This window comes from Branchiostoma lanceolatum, chromosome 4, assembly GCF_035083965.1.
Source record: "Branchiostoma lanceolatum isolate klBraLanc5 chromosome 4, klBraLanc5.hap2, whole genome shotgun sequence".
NCBI classification, from domain to species: Eukaryota; Metazoa; Chordata; class Leptocardii; order Amphioxiformes; family Branchiostomatidae; genus Branchiostoma; species Branchiostoma lanceolatum.
The window spans coordinates 12,756,729-12,777,684 of NC_089725.1; the positions used below are offsets into that span (position 1 = coordinate 12,756,729).

At 42.7% G+C, this 20,956-nt stretch overlaps 2 protein-coding genes across 2 annotated transcripts; both read left to right on the forward strand.

Annotated features, from left to right (window-relative positions):
• Nucleotides 1–690: 690 nt before the first annotated feature.
• On the forward strand, nt 691–15,212 carry LOC136434178 (uncharacterized). Its single transcript, XM_066426944.1, has 29 exons — nt 691–696; nt 1,112–1,283; nt 1,755–1,984; nt 2,411–2,623; nt 2,772–2,877; nt 3,177–3,293; nt 3,531–3,666; nt 4,185–4,365; nt 4,632–4,899; nt 5,022–5,208; nt 5,475–5,589; nt 5,738–5,855; nt 6,107–6,306; nt 7,037–7,165; nt 7,336–7,548; nt 7,898–8,044; nt 8,172–8,355; nt 9,109–9,290; nt 9,520–9,619; nt 9,788–9,918; nt 10,068–10,230; nt 10,346–10,552; nt 10,894–11,097; nt 11,301–11,477; nt 12,330–12,461; nt 12,937–13,205; nt 13,963–14,137; nt 14,361–14,492; nt 14,987–15,212. Exons 1-29 carry the CDS (start codon nt 691–693, stop codon nt 15,208–15,210), a joined length of 4,818 nt encoding a protein of 1,605 aa, XP_066283041.1. The 3' UTR covers nt 15,211–15,212.
• A 781-nt stretch (nt 15,213–15,993) lies between these two features.
• Nucleotides 15,994–19,458, forward strand: LOC136432643 (uncharacterized). Its single transcript, XM_066424069.1, has 6 exons — nt 15,994–16,170; nt 16,521–16,709; nt 17,077–17,281; nt 17,763–17,840; nt 18,387–18,496; nt 18,769–19,458. Exons 1-6 carry the CDS (start codon nt 16,048–16,050, stop codon nt 18,841–18,843), a joined length of 780 nt encoding a protein of 259 aa, XP_066280166.1. The 5' UTR covers nt 15,994–16,047; the 3' UTR covers nt 18,844–19,458.
• The last annotated feature ends 1,498 nt before the right edge of the window (nt 19,459–20,956 follow it).

Sequence of the window (20,956 nt, forward strand, 5' to 3'; positions counted from 1 at the left end):
GTACTAGGTGTGAATGAGTGCCTGGCTTCGGTTGGGGAAGGTCGTATTGAGGTCACCTGCTTGCGCCGAATGGTAGCCGCCCAGACCCTTGCGACATTTCCACAAAGTGCAAATGTGGAGCAAATATGTATCTGTTGTGTATTATGTGATTGTAAACTCTGCAGCAATTCAGCACTGGCTGCCATTGTGGGTAATTTCTGACCAATAAACCATTACTATTACTATTGCTATTATTATTCACCAAGAGACCTTACCATGTTCTCATTGTGCATCCCCTTTTAGTCTACAGTGCAGGATTCCTGGTGGCTCCTGATCCGCCATTTCCCGGACAGCTTCTCGTCACCAGTCCGTATCCAGATTCGAGCACGAGAAGTGCTGACGTCATCTTTGACAAGTTTAGTGACCTGTACTACCCTACTGATGACGTCATGACGTTCTATGACTGGGCTATCGCAGATGACTCAGAGAATGGAAAATTGCTTACTGACTGGACAACAGTTGCGCCAACGTCTTTCAATGAAACAACAGTGAGTACAATTGTTGATACGAATGCTGTTGTAGTCTAGTCATATTCTCGGCTTACCTTTAAGTTAAAATCTTTCCTACACCTTTCAACGTATACGGTAGTGCCCGTCTCTGTGTCTATAGCCTTGGGCCACGCAATTGTGGAATCAAAGGTCTAGTGCGTTGATGGATGTTAGGCATCCAGGCATTAAGATACGCCAAGTAACACTACCTTTCGTCAATGATACAAAGTAAGCTCTGTAGTTTTTCAAGCACAAACTATCAATTGATATGCAAGTAAAGTGAAGACAATTCCAGATAGTCCAATATGAAACAAAAATAAGACAAGTTGATGCTAATGATGCCGAAGCTAATATCTATTATTTCTCCCCAAGGGAGTGAAGTATTGCTTTCTGCTTGTCTGACTAATTGACTTAAAGTGTGTTTCTTTTATTCTCAATCTGAAAAATGCAACCTTGCGCCATTCATCCTCAATACTGTTATTTTGTGTGGTGGACTTTTAGTGTCTAGAAAGCATGTGTAAGGGTAAGGGGGTGATCTTTGCCATTTCTGACTACCATCTTTTGTTATTAAAATTTCTCCACAGATTTCATTCTCCGTCGACGGACTTCCCCGAGATCTGACCAAGTGTCTGAGTCTGGTTGTGAGAGGACACGCACACACGGGTCTGTCTGCATCTGTATCCACGGAGATCGTCCAGTGTGAAACAACCAGCACACACAGAGGCCTGAACTACTCAACAGTCATAGACACTCGCCGTGAGTACCTGCTGGTCTTCAAGAAGTGCTTTTTTGGCGAAGCCACAGGGCAGAGCATGTAGTATGGTGGTGGTTTTGGTTTGAAAGATATTCGGAAAACTCTCGGAAATTCCAAAGGGTACAAAAATGTAATTACTCGACAAATTATCAGTGGATCGTATTAAAAGATGCATTTTTTTGTGAGCAGTAGACAATTCAACAAGCGATTCTGAACTTTGGCTCACTTCTAACTAGTAATTATTTACACATTCAAGGCAGGTATCTATTGATGTTTGTTTGTTTGTTTGTTTGTTTGTTTGTTTGAATGAATGAATGAATGAATGGAACCAACCATATATCAACAGAAAAGTTGCCTCGCAACATTAGAGCAAAATAGTCCAAGGAAGAACTTAACGGGAAATTTAGAACTTCGAAACTTATAACTTAAACTTATAAAATCAATATTACAGCCATACATTAATTGTTTTACAGCTAACATCACACTGGAGTTGAATGCAGACTGGACAGAGTACGACATCGACTACACGAATGAGACAACGATGCTGTCTGCCGTTTGGCCGACGTTACGTCACCGGAAGTACGAGTGGGCCGTCCTTGAGGACAAGTCAGGGTCAAGTCTATCCGCCATGGCCGGACACCACCTCAGCGTTCCCAACCCCTGTGACCACCAGGATATGATAGATTGTGGACAAACTACAAGTGTAAGTAATCAAGCTGATGCAAAGGTACTGTTCTTTAGTGCACAGCCAAGAGATGTACCTAGCAAACGCTTTGGTAGTCCTTCTTCTTCCTTCCAAAGGGCAATACTTTTCACTGCTAGCTGTTGCTGGAGTGAATAGAATACGATCTCAAACGTGACTAAGTTTTATCCCCCTCACTACGGTTCATGATCCATTGTAAAGATGATGCGTAACAGTGTGTTACCCAGGTACAATATATGAATATGCGCCATTAAAATGTATTGATTTTCGAATCATCTTTCACGTAGCGTGTAACTTCATCAATAGCTATCGGGCCTGATCCACTATTTTGCTAATGATTACTTATGTCACTATTTATCTAAGAAAGACGTGTGCTATTTATTATCTTCCCAGCGCCGTAGCTGATGATGTTATTTTCTCCAACAGGAATTTATCAACGTGAATGACCTGAGCCTGGAACACAACAAGCGGTACATCATTTGCATCCACGCTGACGAGACGTCCATAAGGTACGAGAGGTGGGTGGAGACGCTTCCAGAGACGGCCGTGTGTAGCAGCGGTGTGACGGTTGATGTGACTCCGCCCAACGCTGATGCTGCCGACGTTTGGATTGGCTCCAATGACAAATCCAATTACCAGGTACTTCATCACCCTTTGGCCTTGCAGTATATCTGTACATGTACAGAGAAATTGTTCAAATAATGCTGCAATATTACAGGTATTTGATTATTTTTCAAGAAGGTATGATCAAACTATGTGTTTATTGACTAGTTGTTTTGTTTGGTAGGTGTCGAGTACAGAGCTCTATGTACAGTGGAATGGGTTCGTTGATGTTGAGGAACATGACGTCTCTATGCACCACTCAGGAATTGAACACTACGAGTACGCCATCGGTGAGTAATAAAGGGATGATAAGCCAACCCAAGGTATTTTGCAATGATCATGAAGCTTGATTGATACCTATAACCACCGGATAACCAACGAGAGCAGTCAGACGCACGCTAAGCTCTTTAGAAAAGACATACATGTTCCTATTCTGAATCATTAAGATCACCGAATGTCAGTAGCTACATGTACATGGATGGGCTGTTAGTGTTACTGTTCTCCCTTTTCTTTTATATGCTGCTAGCGCTGTGCCCTCTCCCATTCACAACCAGTCTCTAACATGGAAAACTGCACCCTATCTAACTAGGTACAATCGCTGGAGGAAATGACGTCCAAGCCTGGACAGACGTAGGAGTGACAGACCACGTTCTACTGCACGGAGTTATGCTTCAACATGGGTGGTCGTACTGCGCAACTGTCAAAGGTAGGGGAAAGTAGAAAATTACGACACCAAAAATGCAAGAAAATCCGACAATCTTGCTAGTTTGGGAACAAATAGCATTTTTCGAAACTATTCAAATATTCCAAATCAAATAAAATATGCTATCACTGCTACAGTTTCATAACAGGATTACAATTTGACAATTCTTGACTTTACAGGGTTTTTTTTACAGATATTCGTGGCTTTCTGTTAAATATTTTCAAAATTTTCTCTTTTCAGCTGTGGACTTTGTTGGACTGTCGACAACCAAAGGTTCCCAGAGAGTGACCGTTGACACCACACCGCCACAGAAGTCAGACACTCACATCAATGTCGGGGGCAGTTTTCACTTCAGTTCGGCATCGGTGTCAGCGAGGTACGGACCCAGTCAGATTCGTCGTATGATCGATATATGATAGGTATTCTTGAAACAGTGGTAGATATGTCGTACTAAATTCAGCTGTTATGTTACGGAATATGTTGCCCTTAAGCCGGTTGCTTCTGTCATATTCTGCTTGAAAAATGCTCGATACAAAAATGTACGACAGCCTACGGCAAATGCGACCGAGTCTTCAAATATAGTTGAATCGATATATATATATGTACTTATATATAGAATACAATTGACGGCCCGCCTCAGTAAAAGCCTGAAGAGCGCTGCGGAGATGAGTGAGTGAGTGAGTGAGTGAGTGAGTGAGTGAGTGAGTGAGGGAGGGAGGGAGGGAGGGAGGGAGGGAGGGAGGGAGGGAGGGAGGGAGGGAGGGAGGGAGGGAGGGAGGGAGGGAGGGAGGGAGGGAGGGATAGAATACTACTTATACCTATATCAATATATACCATGTCATTGATTATATCCCATTGAATGAATGTTAACGCCATGATCTCTTGCCATTACAGCTGGGAGGGTGTGTTCTACGACACCGAAAGTGGAGTGTCGTTCTTTGAGTGGGCGGTCGGCTCCAGGGCTGGTCACGCCGACATCTACCCCTTCACTAGGGTGGCGGAGACGGAGGCTGAGACGGATCAGAACAGTCCTCTTCAGCTTCACGAAGGGCACGAATATTACGTTTCCGTCAAGGTACATATGAATATTAACCTGTACAGTCATGTAACCATTGTTATCATGACGAAGGAATTAGATTGATTCCAACACAAGAAATGAGACTCACCAAAATTTCAACCAGTCATCTTTAATATATCTCAGTACCCGATTGCTCAGGATACGTGAGGTGGTTCGAAGTTAGAACCGCCCCCGTCTCTGATTAATAGTAGGTACAGAGAATAGCTCGTAGCAGGTAGCTAAAGTTCAATATCACCCCAAACCATTCATTTGACGACCTACAGGCCTATAACGGAGCCGGGCTGATGACTATGGCGACTTCCTGGGCCGTGGTTGTTGAGACGTCTCCGCCTGAAGCTGGGAATGTGTACGACGGACCTACAAGTGGTGCCGTGAACGACATAGACTATCAAGATGGCGTCACCGCTATCCACGCCCACTGGGACGGTTTCTACGACCCCCATTCTGCCATCGTGAGCTACACGTGGAGTGTTGGGGTGTGTGCTGGATGTAGCGACATTCTTTCCCCACAAAACGTCGGGATTCTTGAAGGTAAATTTAATCACTGCTACTGCACACCAATCTAGCATGGCTGCAAGTGTAAGCTTTTTTGTGACGCTCCCGGGGCGAATCCATTTCTTATAAATGATTAAAATGCTTCTTGTTCTCAACAGCTGCAAGTGTGGACGCTCTTCAGTTGACCCCTGGAGAGACGTACTACGTGACGGTGACTGCGTGCAACACTGCCGACCTCTGCACCACGGTGTCGTCTGACGGAGTGATGCCCGACGACTCCCCGCCTGTTGCCGGGAGAGTCCTGGATGGGGCTCAGGGAGAAGAGTCCTCGTACCAGGCGTCCACGTAAGTTCATAGTCTATAACATGCAATTTACATGTATATACAAGTGCTTCCAGCATCGTCTATCTTAACGTATGTTGCTCTCTGCATCATCGGATTACCGTCTTTTCAACATCAAAAACTGAATGCAAACTTACATGTAACGTAACATGGTAAGATAACATTACATACACGTAACGTTACTTTCAACATCTATTTAAAGTCTATCTTTACATAAGCTGTAAGATATCTGTATCATCGGATTATAATTCATTATTCTACTACTACAGGAGCAGTTTGGCTGCCCACTGGTACGGGTTCAACGACCCTCACTCTGGGTTGTCCCACTATGAGTGGCGTGCTGGTACTACACCGGGTGGAAGTGACATTTTGGGTGTGACACAGGTTAGTATGTCCCCTGCATGTCACTGATTTACATTCAATGATTGTTGTATTTGGAAGTTGGTATCGTGTTGCTCAGCATGTATGTGTCCTGTTGCTCTACAAGTAGGTGTCATAATGTTCTACGTGTATGTTTTGTTTTGCTCTACAGCTCCATCTGACAAATGTAGCTGTTAGGACAGGACTCTCCCTCCCTGTCAACACCATGATCTTCATTACTGTGACTGCCTACAACCACGTCGGGATGTCTGTGGAAACTACTTCCAACGGTAAAGAAGATAAACTATTGATGACACAGTTGCATGCTTTCTGAACCGTAAAATATCTTGAGTGCCTATCATATCACGATACCCAATTCCTTAACAGACCGAACGTGACCACCCGACTCCTTTTGTATACGTGCATATTGGAGACAACAGTCGTTTTCTGATACATCTTCGAAGAAAAATGCCTAATTTTAGTAACATACTTAAAGGAATGATAACACTAAAAAAAGGTATCTTTTTTGTGATACTTTCAGGGTTCCGGATTGACACATCTGCACCGACAGTGACGACAGCTGTACACTTCGACCACACCCACGGTTCTCTCGTGAGTGGAACACAAACATGGCGGTCTGCTGTGAAGATAAGATGGAAGTTTGACGACAGCGAGAGTCTGGTGGTGGATCAGCACGTCTCGCTGTCCAACCATCACGGGGCGGAGGTCGCCAACATAAAGGTGTGCGAAACATCACAACCGGGTGTCCAAACAATGCAAGGGTTCGGGTTGCATTCGTCCTTTCGGATGGGGACAAAAAGAAACCGGTCCCGTATATAAGAGAACTTCATACGTTAAAACGTTAGATGTCAAACCTAAAAACGCAACACACACAAAGTAGGGGTGCCATGGTTTGCTTGGCTATAAACGTAAAGTTTATCCGCATTGCATCATTATCTATTGTTACGCTTCGTCTCAATCATTACACTTCGAATTAGACTAATAGTAGTAGTAGTAGTAGTGGTGGTGGAAGCAGTAGTATACGTAGAAGTAGTTAGTAGTAGTAGTAGTAGTGGTAGCAATAGAAGTAGAAGTAAACGTAGTAGTAGTAGTAGTAGTAGTAGGAGGAGGAGGAGTAGAAGTAGAAGTAGTAGTAGTAGAAGTAGTAGTGTTAGTAGCAGTAGTAGTAGCGGTAGCAGTAGTAGTAGTAGAGGTAGTAGTAGTAGTAATAGTAGTAGCAGTAGCAATGATGGTAAGTAGTTAGTAGTAGTACCAGTAGTAGGTATTAGTAATAGAAATAATACAGTTAGAATATTTCACCTCTTATTAGTATTTGTCTTATCTTTGTCACTCTTGGGATCACTGTGCAAATATGTCACTTTCGAGGCGCGAATTCAGGTACTGTACATGGTATCGTCAAGGGAAAAGTAGTAGTACCTTTATTAAATTGTTACATTTTTTTCGTCTTCAGCTTAACGGTACTGTGTATGAGTACACGTTTACCGAGCTCACACTGGATGATGGGAACAACTACGTTGCGAAGGTGATCGGATGTAACAACGCAAGGCTCTGCACTGAACAACAGACTGGCTCTCTATTGGTAAGAATAATGCAACAAAATGTACCCTTTAAGGTGTGTGGAAGTCGTCAGTTGTTTCGTAGAACTAGCAATCAGGTTATTGGGCACAAGCAGCTTCTAACATCTAAAAACTTTCCCTGATGAAAGCTATTGAACACGCTTGACCCATCTTGTGATTCGTGTATAAACAGATCGACTCGTCGAAGCCGTTGACCGGGCACTTTGCGGTCAGTACTGACCACGCGGCCAGGCTGACCAGACACAGGGACAGCTGGATGACGTACGACAATAGCGGAACCCCGACCCTGAAGCTGGCTTGGCTCGGCTTTAGTGACTACCACTCTGGGATAGACAGACTTATGGTGGCAGTCGGGAGTGGTTTCTACGGAAGGGATAAGACTCTGGTAAGTCAAACATGCATCAACGACAGCTACGGTATCTGCGTTGAAGAACATCATGTTGTATAAGCCGAATCATTGATTCAACTGTGCATGCACAGCGGGATGTATAGTGGATGTCTAACTTGTCTTGTCTTGACCGTACTTGATACCATGTCCAATCGAGCTATGTTTTTGTCTCTCGGGCTTTGAACTTTGACATATGACCCACAATGCATCTCATTACACATGCGCAGTTTAATCAGTGAACTGGCTTATTGGAAGGGCGGTATCCGTCAGTTTAGACGAAATTATTACTTTTCAAACCATCCCGGAGCTTACATTGGTCTGTTTGCAATTCTCCCTCCCACCCCAGAATGGTGAACCTCAAGTTTTGGCCCATGGCAACCAGGTTGGTGACCCGGAGAACGACGAAGGTTACGTCTACACAGGGACAGTGCAGCTGTCAAGTTCAGTGTCAGACTACAGCACGCTGTACATCTCTCTATGGGCCATTAACGGGGTAAAATACTTTTTTAGATATTAAAAAGCTGTGTATATGTAAGTAAATTTTAACACAAACATCCAACGCGGTTGTATCAATCTACTTGTTTCAATGTAGATTAAAGGTAGTGTATCTTTCCTCACAGGCGGGTTTGGCAAGTACCGCGGCTCACTCAGCGTTCCAGGCGGTTCCTGCCTCTGGTTCCACCGGCAGTTTGACGCTAGTCCGTCGGTGCGACGCTCACTCTTGCTACGGACATTGTATCTGTGCACCCTTCAACCAGAACTGTGCCCGGCCAAGCGGCAATACCTGCACACAACTGGATAGCTGTGAGTGTACAAAGCAATTCTGTTGACGATGTTTTTCTATTTCTATTGGACATTTATGAGGCTAATACTATGCATGATGTAAAATGTAGAACTGGGCAAGCATGGGGGCCTCCAATGCCCTAAGAAAAGTATGAAAATCTCAAATAGCAAGGTCAACGAAGTTTAAAGTCTTTTAAACTTGTGTTGCATCGATTTTACTGTATGGGGCTGATTCTTGGACATTAACTAAGTCATTATGCAGGGGTGCCAAAGACTTCATACGAATTTTACGGAATTCATACCAGTTTTTCGGAATACATACGATCCATTACGAGGAACATACGAGTTTTCCGGAATACATACTATCCATTACGCGGAATACATACGATCCTTACTAATTTATTGGCCATCGCACTAGCACCGAATCTAGCTTTGTCTGGTCCTCCTAGTTGGTCTAAGCCTACATCAGTCTTAATTTAGTGCAGTTCGAGATTTTTAGAGTTTAGCCGGATGGGATACGCCATTATTAAGCTCTTAAAAGCCAAGATATTGTACGAAGAACTGGTTATCCCGAGTCAGCCATCTTGAATTTGGCGGTCATGTCATGTGACCCAACAAATAGTGAGGATAGTATGTATTACGCGTAATGGATCGCATGTATTCCGTAAAATTCGTTTGTTTCTCGTAATGGATTATTTGTGTCACCTCACAGAGCTGAACTGAATGAGTCCGCATGTATATTAATGATTAAATGACTTTTTTATTTTGTTTCAGCCGATTCCAGCTACTCCAGAATCGACGTTTATGACAAAACCGACTACAGTCTCCTGACCAATGGGGACACGTCTGACGCCGCCTACACCTACTCCACATGCGCACTGGCGGCCAACTGGAGGGAGGCTACAATAGGGTCTGCTGGGAGACCTTACAGATACGAGTGGAGTGCTGGCATTAGTGTAAGTACAGCCATCTTGTTTTTTTAGGAGACAGTCAGGGTTTTTAAAAACACATGACTGTGGTTCAGTGTACCAGAATTTTTCATCTAGATGCAATTCTTCTGTTTCATCTTCTGTTTTCTATGACCGTACACAGGAACTTCAGTTTTAACCTTTTTTTATCATTTATCCAGCCCTTGCCAAAGTGGTATTTCTCCATGCATAATTTTTTTACCATATCATGCTACAGGGACAAACTGTCGGTTCAGGGTTGTTTGATCTTGTCTATGACCGTGTCTGGTACGACGTAGGTCTAGAGACCAGTGCTGTTCTGACCCTTCCAGTTGGAAGTGAGTTTTCATAAATTGATTTTTTTTTTCCGTGATTTAAGGATGCGACATGTCTTTAATCAGTCGTTGCTGACAGAATTTCTTCTGCTATGTGCAAGAGCTTTAATACAAATTTAACACCATTGTGTAGTTTGCGTCACTTTTTTAAAACTATTCTTGTTTCCTTAGCTTCACTGGAGGTTGGTGTGAGCTATGTGTTCTATGTGAGGGCCTGGTACACAGACAACATCTACAGAGAGTTTCAGTCCAACGATGTGAGAGCTGATCAAACTCCACCGAAGAGGTCAAGTTCAAGAAAGGTCAGTTTATCAACAAATCATACCTAACACTTATCTAGGAGCTTACAATGTAGCTTTATCACGTAAGGATACGTATTAATTGTGACAAAATGTGGAAGACGTCCAATTGCTTGTAGCCCTTTGCTGACTTACGTTTGGTTCTGCTGCAGATCAAAGACCTGACTTCCACGGATGAAGGACATGACGAGGAGTACATGGCCCAGACGACCAGCCTGGGCGCCAGCTGGGAATATGTGTTTCTCGATGCTATCAATGGTGGCAACGACTATCATATGGAGCGCTTTGAGTTGGCCCTGGGCACATATCCTGGAGGTAAGAGAGTGGAAATATATCTGACTAATTTAATGAAGATTCAGATAGAATCCTTAATTTCAAAGCGTCCCCGTCATATTGGAATACCCTCATTCCTCTTCAAACCAACCTACAGGGGAAGACGTGACGAGGTTCGCCGACAATGTGGTCGCAGGAACCGCCACGTCCCACACCTTCACGGGTCTGTCTCTACAGTCAGGAAAGACGTACTACACGTCCGTACGGGCGTACAACTATGCCGGACTCCACAGCACCTTCCACAGCGATGGTGTCATGGTAGACACTGTAGCGCCGACACCAGGAGTGGTGTTTGATGGTCAAGGTACAAAACACGTCCTTCTTTTCAAAAGTGCCTGGCACACTCGTGTTGCTAGTCCTACCAGGGGTATGATCACGAATATGACATCTTCTTATGCCCTGTACGTACTAGACGCCGGCCCTTTCGTACAGGCCCACTATAGGTCATAATAACTGTTTTACCTCCGGCCAGACGTCACTAGCCAATCACGTCATCGCCTACGTCAAGACGAGACGTGATTGGCTTGTAAATCCACGTCCACCTCCCAACAGCAAGAAGGGAAGTATCTGATTGGCTGAAGCATTGTCATTTCCAGAGAGGATCGAACACAGGACAAAAGGCTTATTTCAATATATACATTTCAGATGTCAGAGACATTGCGTACACGTCAAACCCTACTAATGTGGCAGCATCTTGGCATGGGTTCAACGACCTGGACTCAGGCATAGACAAACATTTCTGGTGCATCGGAGAAACCAACGGCCAATCGGAGTGCAACATCATGGGCTGGACAGACACTGGACTGATGCAAGAGGGAACTGTTACACTAGGAAGCAGCTTGACCAATGGTGAGAAACGGGATGAAAATCTTTTTGATTAATTTTTAGTGGGTTTACCGTTTCTGGCATGCATATGTGGCTAGGTGATGCATCTCAGTGTCATTTCGGGTCACGCCTAAGCACCAGCCCAGGCAGTTTAGTACGGGCGATTCAACGACAATTCAAGGCCTACCGCCTATGTCTGAAGGTACTAACATTTTCTTTTGTATCAGGACAACGTTACTACAACAAAGTGAAGGGTCAGGACGCTGCTGGGCACCAGTCACCAGTTGCAGTGTCTGATGGGTTCCTTGTGGACACCTCCCCGCCCATACCAGAGGCCAACCTACAGATCGGGGAAAACCTGCTCCAGAACCCATCATTTGAAGACACAGTAGCTGGTGGAGAGGGTTCGTGTTGGCATTGACAGTTTAACATAAGGACTCATAGAAGATAAGATAGAAAAATGATTCTAAGAGATTATGGAGATAGCTAATTCTAAAAGTGAATCTAATGATTGACATAGTAAGATGCTAATTATGCCAAACAGTAGCTTATTTGCATAATTGACGAAATTTGTAAAATTCATTGCTGTACATGAGAGCAATTTCAGACATGTGCCATTTATCACTGAGAAAGAGAGGAATATCGATAAAAATCAATTATGCAAATGACTCATTTGAAAAATTGATGAGAACATTATGTACTATATAATAAGGCCATGTTGATTTGATTATAAAGATGACATCCTGTGAGAACCTCAATGATGCGAATGTTTTAAAATTATGTTTGGTATTTCAAGATAGCGTAAGTGAATTTGATGATTGACATAGTGACATGCTAATCATACTAAACAAGAGCTAATGTGTATAAACACTGTGTTTTTAAAAATCTATCAAGTTGCTTGAGTAACTGTTTTATATCGTATTTGATACCTGGATGTCATCGACATTCAAACATGTGGCATATGCCACTGGAAAAGAGGGGACTATCGATAAATATCATTTCGGCAAATGAAGACCTAATTTGAATGATCGATGAGAAATTGGTATATAACGCCATATTGGTAAATGGTGGGAATATGATACCTGCATCAGTCGGTAATTTTGATATTACTCGGGGAAGGTATGAGGTCGTGGAACTCTATTTACATTTATAGTCGAGGGGATAATGTTTGCATAACAATTTGCATATACATGTACATGTAGCTTGATCCTACGATGTGGCCATGACGCCGGTTTACACTCTTCTGGTTCCTAAAGGTTGGGTACTGGAAGGTGACTCTGTGGTACAGCAGATCTCCTCCCTACCCACTGATGACTTCCAGACGAAGCATGGACGTTTTCATCTCCTTCTTCATGGAAGCATGTCTCAGACCTTCACCACTGTGGCAGGTAAATCATAACATGCATGCTAATTGGTTGTTTGGTTTGTTTGTTTCTTTCTTTCTTTATTTATTTGCTTGTTTGTTTGTCTGTTGGTTGGTTGGTTGGCTGGTTGGTTGGTTGGTTGGTTGGTTGGTTGGTTGGTTGGTTGGTTGGTTGGTTGGTTGGTTGGTTGACGGGATGGTTGGTTATAAAAGAAAATGAACCAATCGGCATGTCCAAATGATGATTCTTTAAAATTAACATGCCCAATAACATGCACAGTACAGTAAGTTGAACACTGATTTGCCAAGCTGGTAGTATCAATACACATTCACAGTAGAGGGTATCAGTGTAGATATTCTACATACATCGGTACCGTATCTCTATATGCTCAGATTCGTGTACATTCCTACAATTGGTTACATTTATCTAGGTAATGCTGCGTATATAGATATAGTTACATTTAGGTAATGATGGGATTATGATTTTTTTTTGCCAACAGATCAAGAATACAGGATCTCCTTTTTTGTTAACCATGACGCCACCACGGATGTTCCCCGTCTGACCCAAGAGGGTCTGCTGACAGCTCCAGGTCTTCATCGGGTCTTCAAACTGCGGAACAGACAGGTGTCAACCGCCGACACCACCTCTACAGAGCAGTGGGACACTTGGCAAAAACAGATCTTCTACTTCACTGCTGACGGCACTGGCTCAACTCTCACCGTCCAGTCTGTCGGGACGAAGGCAGGGATTTCTTTGGATAACTTTAAGGTAGGTAACCTTGGTTCACCGAATGTTTTGTGTTATCTATTCATACTCAGATGATGTGGCGCCGTGTGGCGTAATGGATAGAACATTCGACTGTCAAACAAGGGGACCGTAGTTCGATCCCGGGCCCCCCGACATGTCTGGACATGCGCCCCGACGTTCTGCACTTAACACGACTTTCCTCACTTCACTCAGGCATAAATGAGTACCTAACTCATGTAGGGTTAGGGACGTCTCTCGGATAGGACGTTAAATGGAGGTCCCGTGTTTGGGGAGAGCCACACCACCCGCACGTAAAAGAACCCACCACATCTTTCGAAAAAGAGTAGGGGCATGCCCCGGTGTGCGATGGTACCAAAACCTTATAGTCTAGTCGGTATATAGGCTACAAAATCTTCAGCGAGTTGAAGTTGGTAGCCTCTGGGCGCTTTACTCCAACAAAGGGGTGTTGCCCATTACCCGATGAAGATCAAGATCATACACTGCAGGTATCTATGAGGCTACTCAAGCATACAATTACAAGTGCCCCCCCCCCTCCCATTTATGATGCTACAAGTGACCTTCCCCACATATGGTCCCTTAAAGATTGCCGACAGAAGCGTAAAGAATCTTCGATGTAGCGATCACACGTCCACACGTCCAGATTTTATCGGTCCCGAGTGGTTTTCATTAGCAGTTTGACTTTTTTTCTAAAACATCGCGTTGTTTTAGGACACATGGTGAAGAATATTTTGTAACCATCTGGTTTTCTCAACTTCAGGTGGAACCAGTGACCTACACGACCACCACCTTCAACCCCACGGCCGCCTATGAAGGTTACATCGACCTGACTGCCCAGACCCTGTCAGACTGGGGGTCGGTGTCGGCCAAGTGGAGCATGGTGGATCCTGAGTCTCCTATTGTGGACTACTCCTGGGCCATCGGAACTACTAGAGGTAGTATACGCGTTTCATCGAACTATTCAAGCTTTGATGCAATGATCTTTTTTTAGTCGGGGCCGCACCGTTGCCGTCTTGGCTCATGAAAGTAAGATTTCCCTACCTCTTCGTTGCTTTTGGCCTTGAAAAGATGGCAAGGATGCACCTGATATCAAAATGTGCGTGTTGGCAAGAACATGTATGTTATTTGGCCATATCTAATCGTCTACTGTTTTTCAAGGTGGAACCCAGCTACAAGGCTTCGTACCACTTGGAGTCCAGGAGAGCGCTCAGAACAGCAACCTGTTCTTAAAACATGGTTCCTATGTCCATGTCACTGTCGTGGCCACCAATGCTGCAGGGTTGTCTGCAGGTGAGGCTTTAGTTTGTAATATTAAACAGAACAATATCATTTTCATCGTATTCGTTTATTGTGAAAATTGTGATCACATTACCAGAAAATAAAGTATTAAGTACATTTTTAAGAGCTCGGTCATATATATAAATTCGTCGTAATAAGTATCTACGAGAATAAGTTGAGGCCAATCTTGGGACAGTCGTACGTGGATGTGTGGGGCACCGAAAAGATGCCAACTCTTATCAACGTATTCCTGAAAATTCTATGACATATAATGTTGATAAAGTTTCTTTTCTCTTGAACGATTAGTCAATACAAACAAATACAAGACGTACAGACTAGACGTCGAAAATTTGGAGGTTAGTATTTCGCTACCTTTTATCAAGTCACTGTTTGGAGAATATTCTAGTAACTGTGATTATACGTGACTGATGAACCTCTTCAACGAAAACAAATACAAAAAACGACCCAAACATTTTGTCAGATCCGTATATTGTTTTCCCTTTCAGTGCTTTACTCTGAGCCAGCGCTGGTTGACTTGACTCCACCCGTCATAGGAACGGTTCTTGACGGGTCTGAGCAGGATTCAGTCGACCTGGAGTACCAGAACAGTGACGTCATCTGTGCCCGTTGGTCTGACGTTATGGATGACGAAAGTGGCATCAACTACTGCGAATGGGCTTTAGGTACATTACTACCAATTTGGACTAGGCTTAAGGACACGAAAAAATAGAATATCTTCATTTGTGATTTCGGTAGAGTCAACTTGGACGGCATAATTGGGAAATTTTTTTAAACCCACTCCATTCAATGGTAAGAAAGTTTAAAAAATGCAACATATGTAACTGAGATATAAAGGGACATTTATAGATAAACGTTATGCAAATGACGGCCTTATTTGCATAATGAGAAAATACTGTAATTCCATATTGGTAGATAACTGGAACTTCATACTTGTGGCATTTGGAAGTTATGTGACGGTGAACATGGTTGAATATAGATTATGCAATCAGCTACCCCAGTCAGCTACCATTTTTCTTTAGTCCCGCTTGGGTGGTCCTTGATACCATGTGTGACAGTATATTATATGAATCTTCTATTCAGCATGGCGTGATGATATGTTTGGATGACTTCTGTTGGTAGAGCTCAGATCAGCTCCTCTATTCTTAGCAAAATGGCTGCTACATTATGTAAGCAACATTACCACATTTGCCAACTCTGTGCGTTGGATAACAAAATTATTTGCACACAATCAAGTGTCTGTACCTACCTGACGTTTCGGTGACCATTTGTTACCTTTCTCGGGGCGAAATAATGACGCTAGGTGTCGCTGCTGCGGTGTGAAAAATGCGGTCCCAAACGTGACTCATCGTTTATATCCCCCTCCTTATCTTTAAAGACTGGGGATGCTTTTCTGACAGAAGGTCACCGAAATGTCGGCAAAGCAAAATACTTGTTGGATGTGTGCAAATAACTTTATTATCTGGTGACTTACCAACCTGATGAAACTATTCACGGATGTGTGCGCTGGACTGTATACTCAGGTACCTCCTCTCATCTGGCCAACCTGATGAGGTTCACCACCAGCTACATCCTGGAAGACGGGAAATCAGCCTGCATTGATTCATCGGGGTTCATCGCCCACGGAGCGAAGGTTTACGTCATCGTACGCTGTCACAACCACGCCGGACAGGTCAGTGATGGAAACATATATCTGATGTTAATCTCTGTACAAGTAAGATGCATCATAATCAACCCTCACCGGGATGGACTCTTTCTCTTTTTGATAAGTGTGGTGGGATCAGCTAATGCGCATGAGGAGTGTTTCTCCTTAAACGTCCTATCTGAGAGGGTGTCCCTAACCGAAGCTAGGTACTCATTTTACGTGGGATAGTGTCGAGTGAGGAAATAAGTGTAATGTGAATGTGCGTTTCCCTTGAAAATCACATCGTTGTGGCCTGCTGGGATTCGAACCCAGAACATTTAGATTCCTAAGTCAAGAACCCAACCATAAGACCACCTTGCCACCTCTCTATTCCACAGTCCGCCACAGCCAGCTCAGACGGAGTCGTCCTGACCTCTGTGCCCCCCAGTATTGAGCACGCCTATGTGACGGTTGTGATCGAGCCCGTGACTCAGTACGCGCCCAGGAACCACTACCAGTACTCCCCGGACAAACTGCACATCGCATGGGGAGGGTTTGAGGACCCGTCTGGTATCTCTTACTACGAGGTAAAGTTCTCCTTCATATACTTACTTTTACAGGGGGCGAACCGTAACCTAAAGATAAATACCATTCGACCAATGATAAGTGTTCTAGTTAGCTTCATCATTGCCCGGAGTAATACATGTTTTCCCTGTCTTCCCACTTTCACACATGACGTTTCATTTATCGAAGCAGATTGGTACCCGTTTTGGTAAATACAGTCCGCGTAATACTGACATCGGCAATGCTATTAGATAGTCAAATGAGAATGGGAACTTTTAGTTGGTAGGCTAAGGATTGCAGAATTGACATATGATGTGCTGTTTTGTGAGTCACAACACAGGTAATGTGAACTGCTATATAATCACCATAAATCTTCAATGATTTCTGTAGTACATGGTTGAGGGTCCGGACTTCATCTCGGCTTGGAATGAGGTATCCTGGACAGGAGAGCATACGGCAACCCTGACGGACCTGCAGCTCGTTCCCGGGGCCACCTACATCGTCAGTGTTCGGTCTGTCAACTTCCTAGGGATGCAGAGTGACTCTGTCTCCACGGAGGTCAACATCGCCGTTCAGGGGAGGCCCTCCGTCAACCGTAGGTTTATCATATCGCATAAAATCCTATCGTAATGATATATAATGATGTTGATATACTCTGGCCATAAAATTCAATGTTTGCCGAGACGACATAATACAACAAGAGCCGAAGAGGTACCGACGTTTCTCGAATATGGTCTGCTACAGCTACAGTATTTCTATATTTAATCTTCTGATATGACAAACATCGTAATCATAGCTTAATCTGCAGTACCAACCTCAAACACTACAACCGTAACAAACATACACACTTCAATATGGAAGCGTATGTTCAAGTTTGTTTGGCCAAACAGACAATCGTTCGATATGTTTTACCAGCGGATTCCACCTCTTCAACGTTACCTTTAATTTCTTACATTTAAGTAGTCGATAGCGCTAAGAATTTCCCTGAACAAACTGTGTGAATAAATACTAGCTGTATGATGGACTCCTTTTACCTAGTTTTACAAAAACCTCCAATGAATATTAACCTTGTTCAGGTGGACTGAAGTTGTCTTGGGAAGAGCAAGGCAAGATGCTGATCAACTGGGAAGGTGTTTTCGGCTCTTCTAATGCTGGTAAGTGATGTCCCCTGGCAAAAAATTAATTTCACTATTTCATTTTTTCCAGACTTGCACATTGTTGATGTACTGCCGTGACAAATTTTTCATTTACGTCGTTTTGCCGATACAACACTGTAGTCAACGTGTATGTGGCCACAACGTTCTCAACGTTATACTGAAGATCTTTATTGACACAACAAAAGCACAGCGACTTTTTCATAAGGTCTACTACATACATACATACAAACGAATAAGTGCATAAAAAATGAGTTTGATTACACACAATCATATGGGATAGAGCAACATATCGAAATATCACGTCATATACTTAAACATTGCTTGTTCTAATGTCCAAACATTCTTTGATGTATATACCTATCTGTACACAGCAGCCCAAGTTATCACCTCCTAGTATACTATGTAATTTAAGCTACATCAACTTTGATGGTTTGTAGAGTTTATACTGCAAATGATTAAACACGTCAGGTTGACTAGGACTAGAACCGGTTATCAGCTGATGTTTTCTAGAATGCTGTGATGAACGTTTATTTCTTTTTGCAGATTTTTACTACGAGGTGTCACTGGGTCTGGTGGAAGGCGGCAGTAAGGCTGGTCTTTGGTACGAGACAAGACAGACCAACATGACTGTCTCCAGTCTGGATCAGACAAAGGTAAGCTGCATCTAGATCTGCATATCAATTATTGCTGGCTAAAAGCCATATCAATGAAACACAGGAGAGATACATGTATCTGTTTAGATTAAATCTGTATCGGTCATTACAGAAGACGTTAAAAGTTGACCATGTTTGAAAAGCAAGGAAACTTGCAAAACATATTTCGAGGATTTGTTCACTGTATGACTCTATTGTTATTTGTTTTACTCGTATAATGTCTGTATCTTTTAAAGAAAAGAGCCATTGAAGATATGTTATTGCTGTTTCAGGAGTACCACATCACTGTTAATGCCATCACTAACGCAGGCATGTACATCACTGTGGTGGGCCGTCTGAAAGGATAATACCTTACACACCAGAAAAGTCTTAAGTAATACTGATGAGATACGCAGGTAGGCTTGAAGAAGACAAACATTAGACAGAGTGTGCTGTGTTTTGTTGACATTGTGTGTCAGTTTTTATTTTGCTCAAAGTGACAGAATAGCGTATACTTTTTTTTGCTGTACCTTAGAATATAGCTTCATCATTAACCTCATTAACATATCTATTCAGAGTTTTGGTATAAAATCTGGTTTCCCAGTCCTATACTTAGTCACTGATGAAAGACAGCGGATGCTGTCTGAAACGTCTGACTGTTTCAAAATGTTTATCCAGTTGCTTGAGTAACTTTTTTTGGCTTACAGCTTCAGTGCGTGTACGTGTGTAAGTTGAATGGACGTTCATAAGTGCCATGTACAAGACGTTTATGATACTTATACTTCACGCTAGATACCCTTGCATATTGTCTTCAATTGTCTGTCCGTTATTAGTTTGTGTGCAAACCTTTACGATCCTTTACGGTCTTTGTCATGGAGGAAACACATTGATCCACTTATCTCCAAACAATTCCGTGTCGCTCTGTGTAGTGCCACCTTTCTGTTGTATTTGTATGAGACAATAAAGTGTGGTGTGTGCATTTATCTACTGCTCCGGATTTTCATTTTTACTTCAGATGCTATTACCAGTGTACCTTACCATGGATGAACGTTTCTAAATTATATATTTTTAATGGTTTTCCTTATTCGTCACTTTATCACTCTATCAGGCAACTAACAAAACGTTCATACTGCATTTTTGCATTAACCAACGTACATTGAATAAAACAGCAGTAAAGCAAACCACAGATGGGGTATTCAAGTAAGATACAGTAATACAAGTAACACACATAGCTTTAATGACCTTAACACTAGCAAATTTGATGATCTTTCTTTCATATTACATAGAACATCTGATATTCTAGTCAAAAGCTAGTAAAAAAAGAAAGGTCAGAAACTTACAACCTGTCCTTTGCCATACGTATAACATTTGAACATCACAGTAATCGAAAACTAAATCATTACATTACGCTGCTCAGCTCAGTCCCACATGCTGAGCCCCTCCTCCTGTGCCCAGGTCCACGCGGGAGCCTGGCAATTTGAGCATCGATCCGAGCGATTGGATTAAGACCTACAAGAAAATATGACTAAAAAAGTGTATCAAAGCACCGCATAACATGCACCGATTACGCTCTATATTGAATTAACATACATGTATATGGTAATTCTGGGTATAGCAAAAGACGTGGGAAATAATGAGAAAGAAGACTGGAACTTAAGAAGAAATTTATCTGTAAAATCTTTGGTGAGCTTCATAATGAAGACAGATTTAATCCACAAGCAGTTCCCCCGTGGCAAAAGTCATAATTGCGGACCAAAAAAAGAACGAACATCTGACAAAATAGAAAGACCGACAAAAACACCTTAAAAAGAACGTCAAAAACAAGCCGAAGCCTAACCTCTAGTAAGAGAGCAGGCCAAGACAGTGTCCATGGGCCCTCAGTGGTCTAAGAACACTATCTTGGCCGGCATTTGCGATTTATTTCCCACCAGAACCTCTACTTGAAGATTAGAAAAATTGTCACACTCACAGTAAACCTGTCACTCACACAGTAAGCTTGTTAATTGTGTAATTTTTGATAGAGGGAAATCTATAGAGATTTCAGTTGTTAAACTACAATTAGCATCGAGTAATGATAGCACTTGTCAACTGTATTCACACAACGCCTGTGTGAAAATTAGTAACTACTGGTAAATTCTCACATTTCGTAAGTTCTGTGGCGTTTAGTGCCAACAACCATGCGCCTGTCTAGCATGAAAGTTCATCCGAGTTGGTAAAGTACATAATGAGAAATAAACTGTTCTCCAACTAAAAAAATTTTCATGAAATTCCGGTGAGTGAATTTTTTTTTTATAGTTGGAGAACAGTTTATTTCTCATTACTGGCCTGATTGCATATGGTTAAACCATGGTAAAATGCTTACGACGTTTCTGTTCTCATAACTAATTGGTGGCGTAATGAAATATGAAATAAAATGGATAACACGTTACATCTTGTAAGATACATGAATTATTGAAATACACATATATTAAGTACTACTAT

Excerpts from the sequence above, each read along its gene's own strand:
- LOC136434178 (XM_066426944.1), top strand. Across the intron at positions 12,462-12,936 it reads GACCTTCACCACTGTGGCAG|ATCAAGAATACAGGATCTCC; the intron begins GTAAATCATAAC and ends TTTTGCCAACAG. Across the intron at positions 14,138-14,360 it reads GGCCATCGGAACTACTAGAG|GTGGAACCCAGCTACAAGGC; the intron begins GTAGTATACGCG and ends CTGTTTTTCAAG.
- LOC136432643 (XM_066424069.1), top strand. The coding sequence starts at position 16,048 with ATGAGGTTCACCACCAGCTACATCCTGGAAGACGGGAAATCAGCCTGC. Across the intron at positions 17,282-17,762 it reads GGGGAGGCCCTCCGTCAACC|GTGGACTGAAGTTGTCTTGG; the intron begins GTAGGTTTATCA and ends AACCTTGTTCAG. Across the intron at positions 17,841-18,386 it reads TTTCGGCTCTTCTAATGCTG|ATTTTTACTACGAGGTGTCA; the intron begins GTAAGTGATGTC and ends TTCTTTTTGCAG.